Genomic DNA, 14,083 nt, shown 5'->3' on the forward strand with positions numbered 1-14,083 from the left:
TTGCTTGTCTTCCTCCTCTAAGGTAGAACCAGGGTGTCTGCTGACCGGGAAATTCGGGAATTGTACACGAGTTTCACAACTCGGGGGGGGGGGGGGGGGGGTGGGGGGGGGGGGGGGGAACGGTAATTGCTGAGGCGCAACAACAAATTGCTGAGGCGCAACAACAGGGGGGGAAGGGTTATTTCACCCACCCACCCCTGAAACCTTGAAGTGGGGGCAAACGGGGGGCAAAGAAGATGCTGTGTAATCAATTTTTAGATAATAAAACTGCTTAAATAGCACCATTTTCCACCTTGAAATACAAATTTTCCCCGGGGGAGGACCCCCGGACCCCCCCCCCCCCCTCCCCCCCCCCCCCCCGCTTCAATAGGGGGATAGATAATTCTTTATAAAAAGGTATGTTGTCCCCCCCCCCTTGGAATTTTAGTTGTTGCCCCCCTGGGTAATTGTACATGATTTTTGCTTAGTGTATGGGAATTTTTTTTTCTTTGCTTGTGCAAATTTTTTAAAGTGTTTTCGCTTTTAAATATATCTCGATACAGAAGCCCTCGTACGGACCAATGCGATTTATGTCAGTTGCTGGGTCGGAAGTCCAAGAACGGACTGATAGTTTCATTTATGTGAAATTTTATTGTATTCGTTTAATGGCAATGTTATTCGTGTAAGATTAATTCGCTGCAACGAATTAATGGTGTGACCCATCGACTATAATTTGGTTTCTGTTGTGTGACTAAAATGCAAAACTTTTGTACAGGAATTTTCTCAGAAGTGTATAGGAAAGTACAGAAATTGTACAGGAATTTTGTTAGATCAGTTTGGTAGACACCCTGTAGAAGAGGGTTTCACTAAATAGACAAAATAAACTTGGAGGTATCAATTAAAATATTGCATCCCGATACTAGTTTTTTATTTGGCTGTGATGTTAAATATGCTGCAGTGTGCAATAATTGTTTGTGGTGTAATGGCAATGTGCTTTAACTTGTGGTAGGCGAACCTGCGGTCGGCGGCATACGAGGCGCTGATGGAGATGGTGAAGAACTCGCCCAAGGACTGCTACGTTACGGTCCAGAAGACGACGATGGTGATCCTGGAGAGGCTGCAGCAGGTGTTGCAGATGGAGTCGCACATCCAGTCGCACAGCGACCGAGCGCAGTACAACGACCTGCAGAGCCTGCTGTGCGCCACGCTTCAGGTGACGTTGCCCGCTCACAGCGGCGATCGGGTCGTTTTCATCTTCACGTAGCTCAAGGAATGCATTATTTGTCAGTGCTAAATGAAAGTTTTAGTATTCGTGAAATGATGATACTTATGGGTAAGACATAAAGACTTTGTTAATAATTTTTATTGAAGTTAACCTTGTCCATAAAAAACTTCAATTTTGATTTTGTTGGCTGAATGTGTGGTAACTTTTTTTTTTTTTTTTTTTTAGTTATAGAAACCAGCGCTCCCTCGATTGAGGAGAGAATACCGTATTTACTCGCATAATCATCGCAGCAAAAAAACTACAAAAAATTAATGCGTGCAAGGTCAGCACGATCTTATCTTTCTCTCTTCGGCTGTTGTAAATGACCGTGAACTAATGGCTAGGCAGTGCCGTATTTTTTTAAGCCGAAACACTAATTCGAAGACGGCCCTTACCGTGAACGGATTATCTGGGTTTATTTTTTTTACAGGATTTCAACTATCCGGGCATCGGCGGGTCCCAATTAACACGAATAATGGGGGAGTTTACTATTTTTATCCATTTGCTGCCAACGCGCAGTAAGCCTCGGGAGATGTTACGTCACATGACCTTGGCCTTAACCCAGCTGAACACCGGTGTCTGAGAAGCTGGACAAGACCTTCCGGGCTTATAATTACTAGTCCGTGAAATTCGGTAATCCGTGATTATCTTGGTCCCGACCATCATGATCTAACAAGGTTCTACTGTATTGTAATTAGTATTGAACATTTAAATTTGAGATGCTCTCCTTAAGTAATTCCCACTTACATTAAAAAACTGTCAATTTTAAATCCTGTGATGTTGCTTGGATAGGCCACACATTTCCAGTTTTTTTCTTCTTTTTTTTTTTTTCAGGTTCTTTAAAATTTTGTTTATTACAAAATTAATCACAATTCAGAGGTACTTTTCAGAGGTACTTGAAAGGCTCTAATCGGCTCGGAAGATCGGCAGCAGATGATCGGCATCGGCATGATCGGCCCAGCTCTATTAAATACCAAATTCATTACCTCAAGCAATAGGTGCGACGATTAAGCGATGGCGACGATTGTTCGAGTAAATACGGTAGTTGTACTGGTTGGACTTAAATGGTAAGCTAATCATCATTTTGGGACATTGGCTGTGTTTGTGTGTGCAGAGCGTGCTGCGCAAGGTGACGCCCGAAGACGCGCCCCAGATCTCGGACGCTATCATGACGGCGCTGCTGCAGATGTTCAACTCGAACTCGTGCAAGGCGGGCGGAGTGCAGGAGGATGCACTGATGGCAGTGTCGACTCTGGTTGAGGTGTTGGGCGAGGGCTTCCTCAAGTACATGGAGGCGTTCAAGCCCTTCCTCTGCCTGGGCCTGAAGAACCACGCGGAGTACCAGGTGACTTCCTGCTCCTGTGTGGGCTCTCTTCCTGGGACTGGAGACTGCGGAGATGTTAGGGTTGCAAATCCGTAGGATTATTGCATAAGTGTTTTGCAGGTGAAGGTAACTGGCACTAGTCATGTTCAGATGGAGTGTCTGTAGTTGGATACTTTTCTTTTACTCAATTGATTATTATTTATTTGACATAAGAATACCTCTCAATTTTTGTTGCATGTTTAAAACATGGCTTATTGTTCATGTTTTTGATTATGAAGTCCCATTAAAACATCAAAAAAAAAAAAAAGACTATTTATATTGCACAAATGACTTGACTTCAGCGGTGAACGTTGGTATATGACAATTATCCGTAAGCAGATGAATATTAAATACTTCAAAGTTTTTGTATTCGAGGTCGAATCAGATACAAATACTCAATACAATATTCGAAAATTCAAGTATTTGCATATGTCTAATTATTTCTAACAAAGGATTTGTCAACTTTTTTGTGTTTCAAGCATGTATGGCATTTAGAATGAAGCGATTGTGTGCTAATCGTCTTGGTTTGCATAGATGTAGAATACAACTGTAATTTTTATGTGAACTGTTAATGATGACGAACATATGTGGACTGTATCGAGATGGTTTTAACCGACGATGAAACATAAATTACACGATAGCATCAGCCTGCACCATTGCGACCTACCGCAACGAAGACTGTTTTTTTGTTTCTCACTGCAGGGATGCCACTCTCACGGTTTATGGACGTCAACCCTTGCAGTGTTCCAACATGGTGCCTACTGTAAAAAAGCTGGGGCGCGGGTGATTTAAACTGTCTTATCACTTGGCCCGGTACAAGTGCCACAAAGTCAACTCACAACACAGTTCTATGTACAAGAGTTCACGCTAAGTACCAAACATGAACATTAAATAAAATGTCTACAAATCTGATCGGGCTATCAACGAGGGCTGGCTAAAATAGATTTTATTGTACATGTTTAGGAATGGTGATTTTTAGTTTTCGTGAAACAGATGCGAAAATATGCTAAATTATATTTTTTCCGGTATAAAATGTGAAATCTAGACTATTCCGAGATAAATGCGAAATCAAGGTAGAAAACGTAGATTTGTCTTCACTCTACACAATTTATTTACCTATTGTATTTCGTTTCAGTTCAGTATCAAAAGAAACCATCATTTTATGGCGTATTCAGCACAAGTATCTTAATGTCACGTCATTCACATGTGCTAAAAAGTTGTTTGGAAACCTGCCAAGATAGGCTGGCTATCTTTGTAGTTGTGCTAGATCTTTATTTCTGTGGTTGTTAATAATTAATATGTGTATTATTTAATGCTTTTTAAAAATATACTTTTCTTCTGTAATGTAAAATGAGAGAATTGGCTAAATCTTGTTTTTAAAAATGCTACAAAATGCTATAAATCACCATCTCTATACATGTTGAGTTTGTTACCCTGAGAACACCCGTACGGGAAGTGCAGTCGGCTGCAGTGTTCCTGTCCGGCCCGGCTCGTGGCGGAGCGAGAGTGACCCGGTGTGCCTTGTGTGCAGGTGTGCGGGGCTGCGGTGGGCCTGACAGGCGACATCTGGCGGGCGCTGAAGGGCAAGGTTCTGCCGTACTGCGACGAGATCATGATGCTGCTGCTGGAGAACCTCGGGGTATGTTCGCACTCGTGTCGGTTGGAATTCTGTGCAAGTGTTTTGTTTTTTTCCCGTACATTTTTGTGTTGATACAAGTTATTTTTATAGCAATTTTTTTTTATCATTTTAGTACATTTGTATCTACAGTAGAACCTCGATGATACGTTCCCGTTTAATACATTTTCCCGTGTCATACGCCGATTAATTTTGGTCCCGCCGAAAGTTCTATATTTACAATGGTTTACTTTCCCGGAACATACACTTGTAAAATCATTAATTTCCCGTTTCATACGTTTTTACGAAGCGGAAAAGTCCTAAAATTCACAAAAAAAAAATTTGTTATATTACTTCTGATAAAATACGTTTTAATGCTTTTATTTTGAAAAACGTTCATTGTTTACCTTTGCAAACGTAAGAAAATAACTTTATCGCACCATAGATATGGATAGTATTGGGAAGACTGTGCACTTCGCTATTAGCATCTATGGCCAGCACCAAGCGAGACTAGTGGCGCAAACTAGCAATGATTATGAAAATGGTGCACGCGCTTTACCAAGGCACATATTTTGTGCATTCATTAATCTTTGAACTGAATATACCCGTTTATTGTTTTCTTACAATCGGATTGTTTATATTTTACGTTTCTCAAGTTAAAATTTTATTGAAAATTGTTCCGTTGCATAAAGTTGTTTGTAAAATGAAACAAACAAGCAAATATTTCTAATTTTCTTTTTACAATAGCCTAATTTTTTTATTTCTAATTTAGGCGTGGTGACTTTTCCCCTCTCCAAGAAAGGACTGCTTTACTTGATTATGGACTGTATTTTTCATTTCTGGTGGTTTTATTATATGTATATATAATGATGAATTCATATCTTTCATAAATATAATGCAATTATTTACACATTATGTATTTAAGTTTAATCTGACATTGGGCTGGTATGCTAGACTGAAAAAAAAAATTATTATTGCCATTCCCTTTTCATAAACTTTCCCGCATCATACACCATTTTTGTGCCCTCCGTTGAAAAGTGTATGATGGGTTCTACTGTATGTGAGTGTAAGCAACAGCAGATCAAATTAATTAATGAACCATTAGAAATGATTTTTGTAATTTAAAATATAACACAAGTAATTCAACATATTTTTTTTTTTTTTAATTTCAATATGCATGTATTATTATTTTATGCTTCGTTATTAGAGTTAAAATAAATGGAAGTTTTTTTCACTGTAATCACCTCGCTTTCTGTGGTAGAACTCCATTGTAGATGCTGAATCCAACAAATTTTTCTGGTTTTGTTTTCAGTAATGTTCTGTGGTAGCGTATGTGCTCACAAACTTTAACGTACCGTAATCACTCGCGTAATGTCCGCAGTAATTTGACCACATTTTTGGCCAAAAAAATGGGGTGCGGACATTATGCGAGGAAAAATAAAAAAATACAAAATTTTGTGTCTTAATTATTACTAAAAAGGCACAAAACGTATCTAAAATCAATTTGGATTTCACTAGCTATTTTAAAAGAATATTGCTGCGGGATCGCTTGCAAACAACCCGGATTAGACCATGTTTACTTTGCTGTAATTGCCACCGGTAACTGTCTCGCACCCGCCGGAACATTAAAAAAAAATATGCGCTACACTGAAATAAGTGTGGTTACGTGTGCCTTATTAATGTGATTAATATGTGATGGATTAAAACGGCTATTAACGGCATGGCTGCAATATTTTAGCCGTACCATATCCTTACGTGCAGCGCGTAGGGAACCAGCGAGCTGGCAACAGCGCAGTGACTCAACAGTTCCACATCTGCTGCGCTCTGTAGTCCCCCCCCCCCCCCCTCCTCCCGAAAATCTGATGGCCTTCGTGACGTAGAGAAGAAGGAAGTGGAAGGAAACATTTAGAGCGTGAGAATGGCCAAGGGAGGGATTACAACCAAATGTAAACAAAGAGGGGTTCTGTTCTGTCCTGACACGCAAAACAGGGTACACACTAATTAAAGTTGACGTTTCTTTTACGCTGCGCTGCGTGTCTTACCTCAACAGAAAACCAGACTGATCCACGCCGTGTTGCATTTGTTGACTGCAACTGTTCTTTTATTTTCTGCCACTGACGAACACTTTTTTCATGCACTTCAAACCATTGGCGGATCCAGAGGGGGGGCCATAGCGGCATGGCCCTCCCCTGAACCCGGAATATACATATAGTTTTCTCCTAATTCCTTACCATAGTTTCTCCAAACTTACATAGGTGTTGTTTTACTGCAGTGCTATAGATAACAGGACGTTTTTGAACTACAAATAAAATAAACTAAATATTTTTAAATTCTAAATGTGCGAATATTGTATTAGAAAATTTAATTTGGCCCTCCCCTGACCATCATTCTGGATCCGCCCTTGCTTCAAACTCCCTTTCAGCAGCCCTGTTCCCATGCTCTTCAGCATAACGAACAACTCTTAATTTAAACCGCTCAGTGAAGGATTTATATTTACCCATTCTGTACTCTACACTACAAAACTCGACGCGAAACTCATGCCTTGAACTTGCGTGCGTGTTGGTCAGCTGTGTTTACCGTTACCGTGCGTTGTTCAGTTCAACAAATTTCCCCACCCTTTCAGGACAGGAGAGAAAGGACAGCTCAAGGTCACGGCTTTTGTTTACAGAGCCGTCAACTTTCCTTTCATACTGCGTCCTTTAGGGGTGGCCAAAGTTGTGTTGCCCGCTGTAGACGACTGGTCTGGACATTATGCGAATTTTAAATTTTTTCTTTTAAGGATATATAAATAAAGGGTGCGGACATTATGCGAGGGCGGACATTACGCGAGTGAATACGGTATTATGAAACTCAAGTTTTGTATTTATGTTAATGTATTAATTTTTTTCTTAAATTATGTAATTATATCATCAATTCATCTCCATTTATTCAGTTGGCATAAAGAAATTTATTTGTTAATTCAGGACAACTCTGTTCACCGGTCGGTGAAGCCACAGATCCTGTCTGTCTTTGGGGATATAGCTCTGAGCATTGGTCCGGAATTCAAGAAATACCTGGATGTGGTTCTGCGGACTTTGGTCCAGGCGTCCCAGATACACGTCACGAAGGTTTGTAATGCATGAATGTGGTATGTAAGTTAAGAGTTTTAAGGTCTCATTAGGGATGGACCAATTCTGATTGGTTACTTATACTTACAAATACAGTGGAACCTTACAGCTACAAGAACTGACAGTGGGAGAAGATTTTGTCTTAACTATGATCACTTGTAAGAGCCAAACAATGATCAAAAAATTAGGTTTTAAATTTTGATTCGCATAGCTTTCAAAAATGTTTAAATTTAATGTTATATTACTAATGGTACATTGTAGAGAAAATTTGCATAGAATAAAAAGTGTTGGAAAGTTATCTACGAAAAAAACATCTCTATTAAATTTTTTCTACAAGTTTTGATTTTATTACCAAACCTCCACTGGACTTTGTGTGCTGCTGTATTACAGCTTTTTCAACTCTAGACTTTAAAACCTTTCACAGTATGTACACTCTGAATGGAAAGAGGCCAGGTTGTAAAACTGCAGCGGTGCAGGCCCTTACCCTTAAAGACTAAACTATGTTTAATAAGATTCTATATGTGGTTAGGTTTTGTGGGATAGTATAAATAACTTCTTTTTTTATCAATCTCAGATATGTTCAAGTATTTCTTATAGTTAACTTAACTTTAGTTTAATGAAGTTGTTGAAATTTAATTTTACGTTAAGTAACAGTTATGAATCATTGTCTTAGCCAGGCTGTTACAAACTGCAGATTCTGCATATTGTAGTGGGTAACTCTCCAGTAATAAATTTAATAACGCCCAACTACGAAGAAAAACTTTATTTTCACCACATGTTTCACACAGCTTCTTCCAAAATCACCTTTACAAGCCTCCCTCCCCCTCCAAAGACAAAGTTACATATCCTTCCGCGGTCAATATTTGCACTTACTTCAACCAAACATACACTTCAACGTAACATAAGTTTAACAAAAAAAATACAAGATTTTAAACCACAAATTCATTTACTTTACCATTATTTAACAGCTTACAATAACTTCTGGCAACCTATAAAGAAATAGTTCCGGCACAATATGGCGGCAGCCTACAGCAATTTTCTCCCAAATAAAGTGAAACATCACTTGGCCAATCTCAGCTAACTAGGTCACGCCACAGCACTTTCAAACACCTCTTGGCGCCAGCTGGACGGCCCTTCCTTACTCCTTCTTCCCCAAACCCGGCTTAAACTTAAATTTATAAATCATCTCTGCCAGAAATCACCAACAGAAACATAGGAGTTATAGAAATACATTTAAGTACCTGATTCAGAGACAAATATTTCAACACGAAACATAACACAAGAATAAATATTTTTATCTTCTCAAAACCCCACGTTAAAGAATCAATGTTAGGGTAGGTCAGTGCCTAACCTTACAATATCTACAGTGAATAGACCGGTGTCGTGAACTGCTCACTCACTGAACCTTGTGTAACGTCGGGCCCCTGCCCTGAGCCGTCGTGGTGCCACGGGCTGTGCAGTCAGACTACGACATGATCGACTACCTGAACGAGCTGCGCGAGGGCGTGCTGGAGGCGTACGTGGGCATCGTCCAGGGCCTGAAGGGGGACGGCCCTGCCCCCAGCCAGGACGTGCTGCTCCTGGAGCCCCACGTCGCCTTCATCGTGCAGTTCGTCACGGTGGTGGCGCAGGACGTGGACAAGTCGGAGGGCAACGTGGCCGCCTGCGCCGGTCTCGTGGGGTCAGTGCCGCCCTAGCTCGCTTCTCCGCGAGACCCGCGGGGCCTGACTCGTTTGAGGAAACACGAGTGGCATGTACTTATCCATGTACAGTAAAACCTTTTTGTTGCGACCCCATTTATTGTGACCACCTCTCCATTGCAACCCGATTTCGAGGAACAGTGAAAAATCAACTGAAAATTTCGGAAAACATCTATTACGACCCCCCCCCCCCCCTCTATTACGACCCTATTCTTGGGAACCGTGAGGGGTTGTTTCAGAGAGGTTTGACTGTATGTGCTTTAGAAGTTATACGTACTTGGCGTGGTAAAGAAGCTAACTTCAATCCTGCGTCCAAATTATTAATAGGAATCAAATAATAAAAAGACGAGTGATATTATGAATGCAGTTGGTGAAGTATAAATTTAACCACATTTCAATATTAATATAAACATAAAATATAAAAATTTTGTTACTTAATCTAGTAAAATAATACAGGTAAAGTTTAATTATTTATTAGATAAATATACATAATTTATAATGCAAATTGTGCATACAGGGGACATAACCTCGCCCATATACACTTGAATATGTTTATAAACACAATTTCTATTACTAATATTCACACATACATAAATGTTTTGTAATTGTATGAACCAGTAGTCAATATCTGTCTAAAGTACACTAGAATCTCGTTATAGCGAGCACGGTAATAGCGAGAACACGGCTATAACGAGGTCTTTTTGAGGAATTTACGGCGTGATCGCGTGAAGCGCGCGCCTTGGTTATTTGTCTGCTTTATCTCCACCCCTCTAGCTCGCCACTAGACATCTTGCCGTTGACACACGTCACATTCTTCAGCCTTGTAGTCGCCACCTAAGTGCGTGGCTTTAAAAATAGAATCCCGTCCTTTCTTTTATCAAACTTCCGCTTGGCTTCAAGGCCAAGGTATGCTCGTCTTGAATAAACCAAGCCTTTGAATATACATATACTTGTACGCATTTCTTATTATTTAGAAAATAGACAAAACCTATTTTTTCCCGCCATTAAACATAACAGTGCGCACTTTTTTTAAAAATGTAAGTGCTCTTAATTAATTTGTTGGGACATTTTCATTAACGAATAATAACATTGTTTATAACTATGTTAAGGATCGTCCATTAATCACGTTATGTTTTTTTAGCAAATTTTTAACCCTCCCCACCCCCCTAGTGATTTGTGGTGAGATTTTAGACCCCCCCCCCCCCCCCCCGCTCATTAAATCACGTGTATTTTTTTCGTACAAAATATTTTTAACAATTTCAGATTATTATCTTTAAATACAGGGGTGCAACAACTAAATTTCCAAAATGGGGGGGGGGGGGGGGGTGTGTTTGGCAGTACTCTTTTTTTTTTATAAAGAATCATCAATCCCCCCCTATTGAAGTGGGGAGTCCGGGGGTCCTCCCCGGGAAAATTTGTATTTCAAGGTGGAAAATGGTGCTTTTTAAACAGTTTTATTATCTAAAAATTTATTACACAGCACTTTCTTTGCTCCCGTTTGCCCCCACTTCACGTTTTCAGGGGGGAGGGGGGGGGCAAAATACCCTTCCCCCCCCCCCTGTTGTTGCGCCCCTGTTTAAATATAGGTATAATCTAATTTAATTCTGGAAAATTAAGCACAGTGATAAAAATGTCCAGACACACATTAAGGTTACAGGTTTAGTCTCACTGGCATAAAATAATAAAGGAAAGTCTTATATGTGATTTACGCATGTATTCGGCACCAAAATCACAGACTTACTGGTGACTGGCAAGCCAAGCCGGGTGGTTCATGTTGCGGTGGGCGGGGATATTGTTGCCTGGCTACTGCGAGTCAAGGTCACGCGTCCCTTTTCGGTTTAGTAGAAATCGGGCAAAAAAATAAATACACGTGATATCTCTCTACAACCCCCCCTCCACACTTGTGATATTTCGTGATTTTTCCCGGACCCCCCCCCCCCCCCCTTCCCTCCCCATCCCTTTCGAGATTCACGTGATTAATGGACGATCCCTTAGGGCAAAATAGCCAGAGCCATCTTTATACTTGTTGCTAATTGATCGCATTAATAATACACAAATATTTATAAACTTGTTTAGAATTATTTGTCGGGATACGTTTGCAAACACGTCATGTTATTTATTTTACTATCTGACAAATAGTAGGCACTACCGTATTTATTTCCGAATCGCTAGGACAGTTTTCTTGTAACTTTTGTTTCGGTCAGTTGGGGTATCTGTCCGGGAAGGAGGTAGTGATGATTTGAGTTTAATCCAAAATTTATTATCAAAAAAAGTTTACAGGTTTCTTTAAATTAAAAAAGTATAGTTTTCCAGCGACTATTTCGTTTGAGGCGTACGTGCGTTGCCGCACTCCTGCTTTTTTTTGTAAGGAATTAAATTTTCGCGCTACACTAGCGCCACCTATTAGCAACATCCCGAACCAGCAGATAGCCCGCGTCGACAATAGATAGCAGGACAATGCTGCGTCGGCCGCGGGCTGAGATGCTATACTTACGTGGCGTAGTAGGGTATTCTGGTTATTTTGACGCAATCGATGATCACATCCGTACTTGTGGGGTATCGTTTTAAATAGGGGTGAGCCGATCACCACATTTGCCGATCATGCCGATGCCAGAAATGTGGTACCGATCATGCCGATTTTTTTGACCGATTAGTGCTTTTTTAAGTTGGTTGTAAAATATGCTCCGAATTACTTAAGTTAAATAATTTTACTTGAAACTACTCATTACTGAATACCCTAAACAAATAGGTTACATATATTTATATGACAAACTTTTGATTTAGACACTGATTATTAGTTGTTCCCATAAACTAATCTGGAAATCTATTAATCCCTTTAACAAAATCCATAACACACTGTTAACCAACTAATCATCGTCACACCATTCGAAAATGAATGTTTGTTTACATTTTTCCGCTTTTTGGCGCGATTTAGAATGCTTTCTGCTTGATATTAAGACGCTGTTCCAACTATATGCCGGCGCCCCCGGCTGACGTGGTATGGCCACTCACGTAAGGCTGTTCCAAACACCGCCACCGTTCGCCCAATCATCTGCGTGCTTTTGTATTTATCGGGTGTCGCTGTTCCAAGGTGACGTCAGTGCCCCGAGCGGTGTACGTAGGCCTTAAAACTTCGCCTGTTTGTCTTATCTATCCAAACATTATGCCGTAAAGGAAAATAAACGCCGTAGTTTAACGTATTTTTACAGTATATTTTTGAGTAACATTATAACGTGAGCGTGTGTAAGCTTTTGTTTGCTTTAGTGCATTTATGACTAATGTTCAGTGGCGGCCATGTTGCGGTGTTTGTTTATCAGTGACGAGACAGTATTTTACCCAGTTTTTAAATTTCGCTTAAAAACACAGCGATTTTGCGTTTTAATACTAAATTTCGTGTAAAAACGCTGTGTTATGGCGATTTCGCGTTTATCGTCGTTTAATCGCGATCGCGAAAAGAACAGGCCCCTATGCATGACTTATTAAACGATTTGGTGTGCTTTTGTTTACTATTTTTTAACAAACGTACTTTTCATGAATGTTTATTTTTTAAGAATAACTTTACTTAATTTTTTTTTCTGCAGAAAAGATTAAAACACGTAAGTAACGTAAGTGTTACTTTAAAACGTCAAGCAACAGTTCTGAAGCAAAAAATATGTCGGCAGTTTTGTATTACGTAGAGATTTTTTTGTCTTCAGAAAGCGGTAATCGGCAAAAAGGATCGGCATGCATGAAGCCGATCATGCAAATGACCAAAATGACCAAAATCGCCCGATCTTAATAATTGGCAATCGGCATCGGCTCACCCCTAGTTTTAAAGAGAATTCACATATCTGCTCATAGAAATTAAGGTTTCGTTAATAAAACCCGTTATTTTCCAATTATACAAGTTCAAACACAATTTTTATGCTATTTTCGGTTTATTTTTATTTTTTGGGGGCCAAAATCTGTCCAATTCAGTTATAGCGAGGATCAAACCCGGAACCGTGACACCTCGCTATAACGGGACTCTAGTGTATACGTACTTGGCGTGATAAAAAGCTAACTTCAATCCTGTGTCCAAATTATTAGTAGAAATCAAATAATAAAAAGATGAGTGATATTATGAATACAGTTGGTAAAGTATAAATTTAACAACATTCAATATTAATATAAACATATAGATAAAAATTTAGTTACTTAATCTAGTAAGATAATACAGGTAAATTTTAATTTTTTATTAGATAAATATACATAAATTATAATGCAAATAAATTATACATACAGGAACATAACCTCACCTATATGCACTTGAATATGTTTATAAACACAATTTCTATTACTTTTATTCACAATACATAAATGTTTTGTAATTATATGAACCAGTAGTCAATATCTGTATAAAGTATATGATTTACCTATAACCACATATAATTATTTGAATATAGCTTTTTTTTTAATCTGAAAATTTCATTGCATGGTGTGCACATTGTAAAAATTCAATTATCATTTTTTCATAATGCACTTAAAAAGTATAACTTCAAAAATAATAGTTATTCATATCAAGATCATCTATGGAGATGGTAAGGGTTGGAATTTCTTTTTTTTTATTTCTTAGTTATTTCCTCTGTCAAACTTGTATGCATGTTTAATGTGTGATTCTAAGCAGACATAATGTCTTGTGGATTCTTTGGTGGGGAAACCTCTGCCTGTTTCAACTAAACTAACTGAGGGAATTTGAACACAGTATCCACTTGAAAATAAGGAATTGAATTTGGCCAGAATTGCTGGAATTGAGAAGGGATCACATTATAATCGCAAATTTATATCTTTTCGCTCAAAGAACGTGAATCAACAGAGCTGCTGATAGCTAGTAAACTGTCACTTAGCCTCTCCAACTCCCAGCAGCGATGGAACAACTTAGTGACATGCACTGCGTCTCTTAGGTCACTTTTGACTGTTCTTTTAACTTCTTGAACCTCAGCTTTTGAGGGATTTGGATTTGGCAGAAGAAAAACCCAAAAAAATATACCATATAAACTCACTTATTTAAAGAATTTTGAAGGGCTATGGATATGA

General features: G+C 39.2%; 1 protein-coding gene across 2 annotated transcripts in view; it reads left to right on the forward strand.

The window, feature by feature from the left end:
• LOC134542450 (importin subunit beta-1) overlaps positions 1-14,083 on the forward strand; it is a 40,083-nt gene that overhangs the window by 14,083 nt on the left and 11,917 nt on the right. For both annotated transcript variants that reach the window (XM_063386714.1, XM_063386713.1), the window contains exons 9-13: positions 989-1,192; positions 2,358-2,588; positions 4,138-4,245; positions 7,185-7,328; positions 8,789-9,009. In XM_063386714.1, the coding sequence (XP_063242784.1) occupies positions 989-1,192; positions 2,358-2,588; positions 4,138-4,245; positions 7,185-7,328; positions 8,789-9,009 (908 nt within the window). The remainder of the gene's footprint in view (positions 1-988; positions 1,193-2,357; positions 2,589-4,137; positions 4,246-7,184; positions 7,329-8,788; positions 9,010-14,083) is intronic.

The sequence above is a fragment of the Bacillus rossius genome (genome assembly GCF_032445375.1).
Source record: "Bacillus rossius redtenbacheri isolate Brsri chromosome 4 unlocalized genomic scaffold, Brsri_v3 Brsri_v3_scf4_2, whole genome shotgun sequence".
Taxonomy (NCBI): Eukaryota; Metazoa; Arthropoda; class Insecta; order Phasmatodea; family Bacillidae; genus Bacillus; species Bacillus rossius.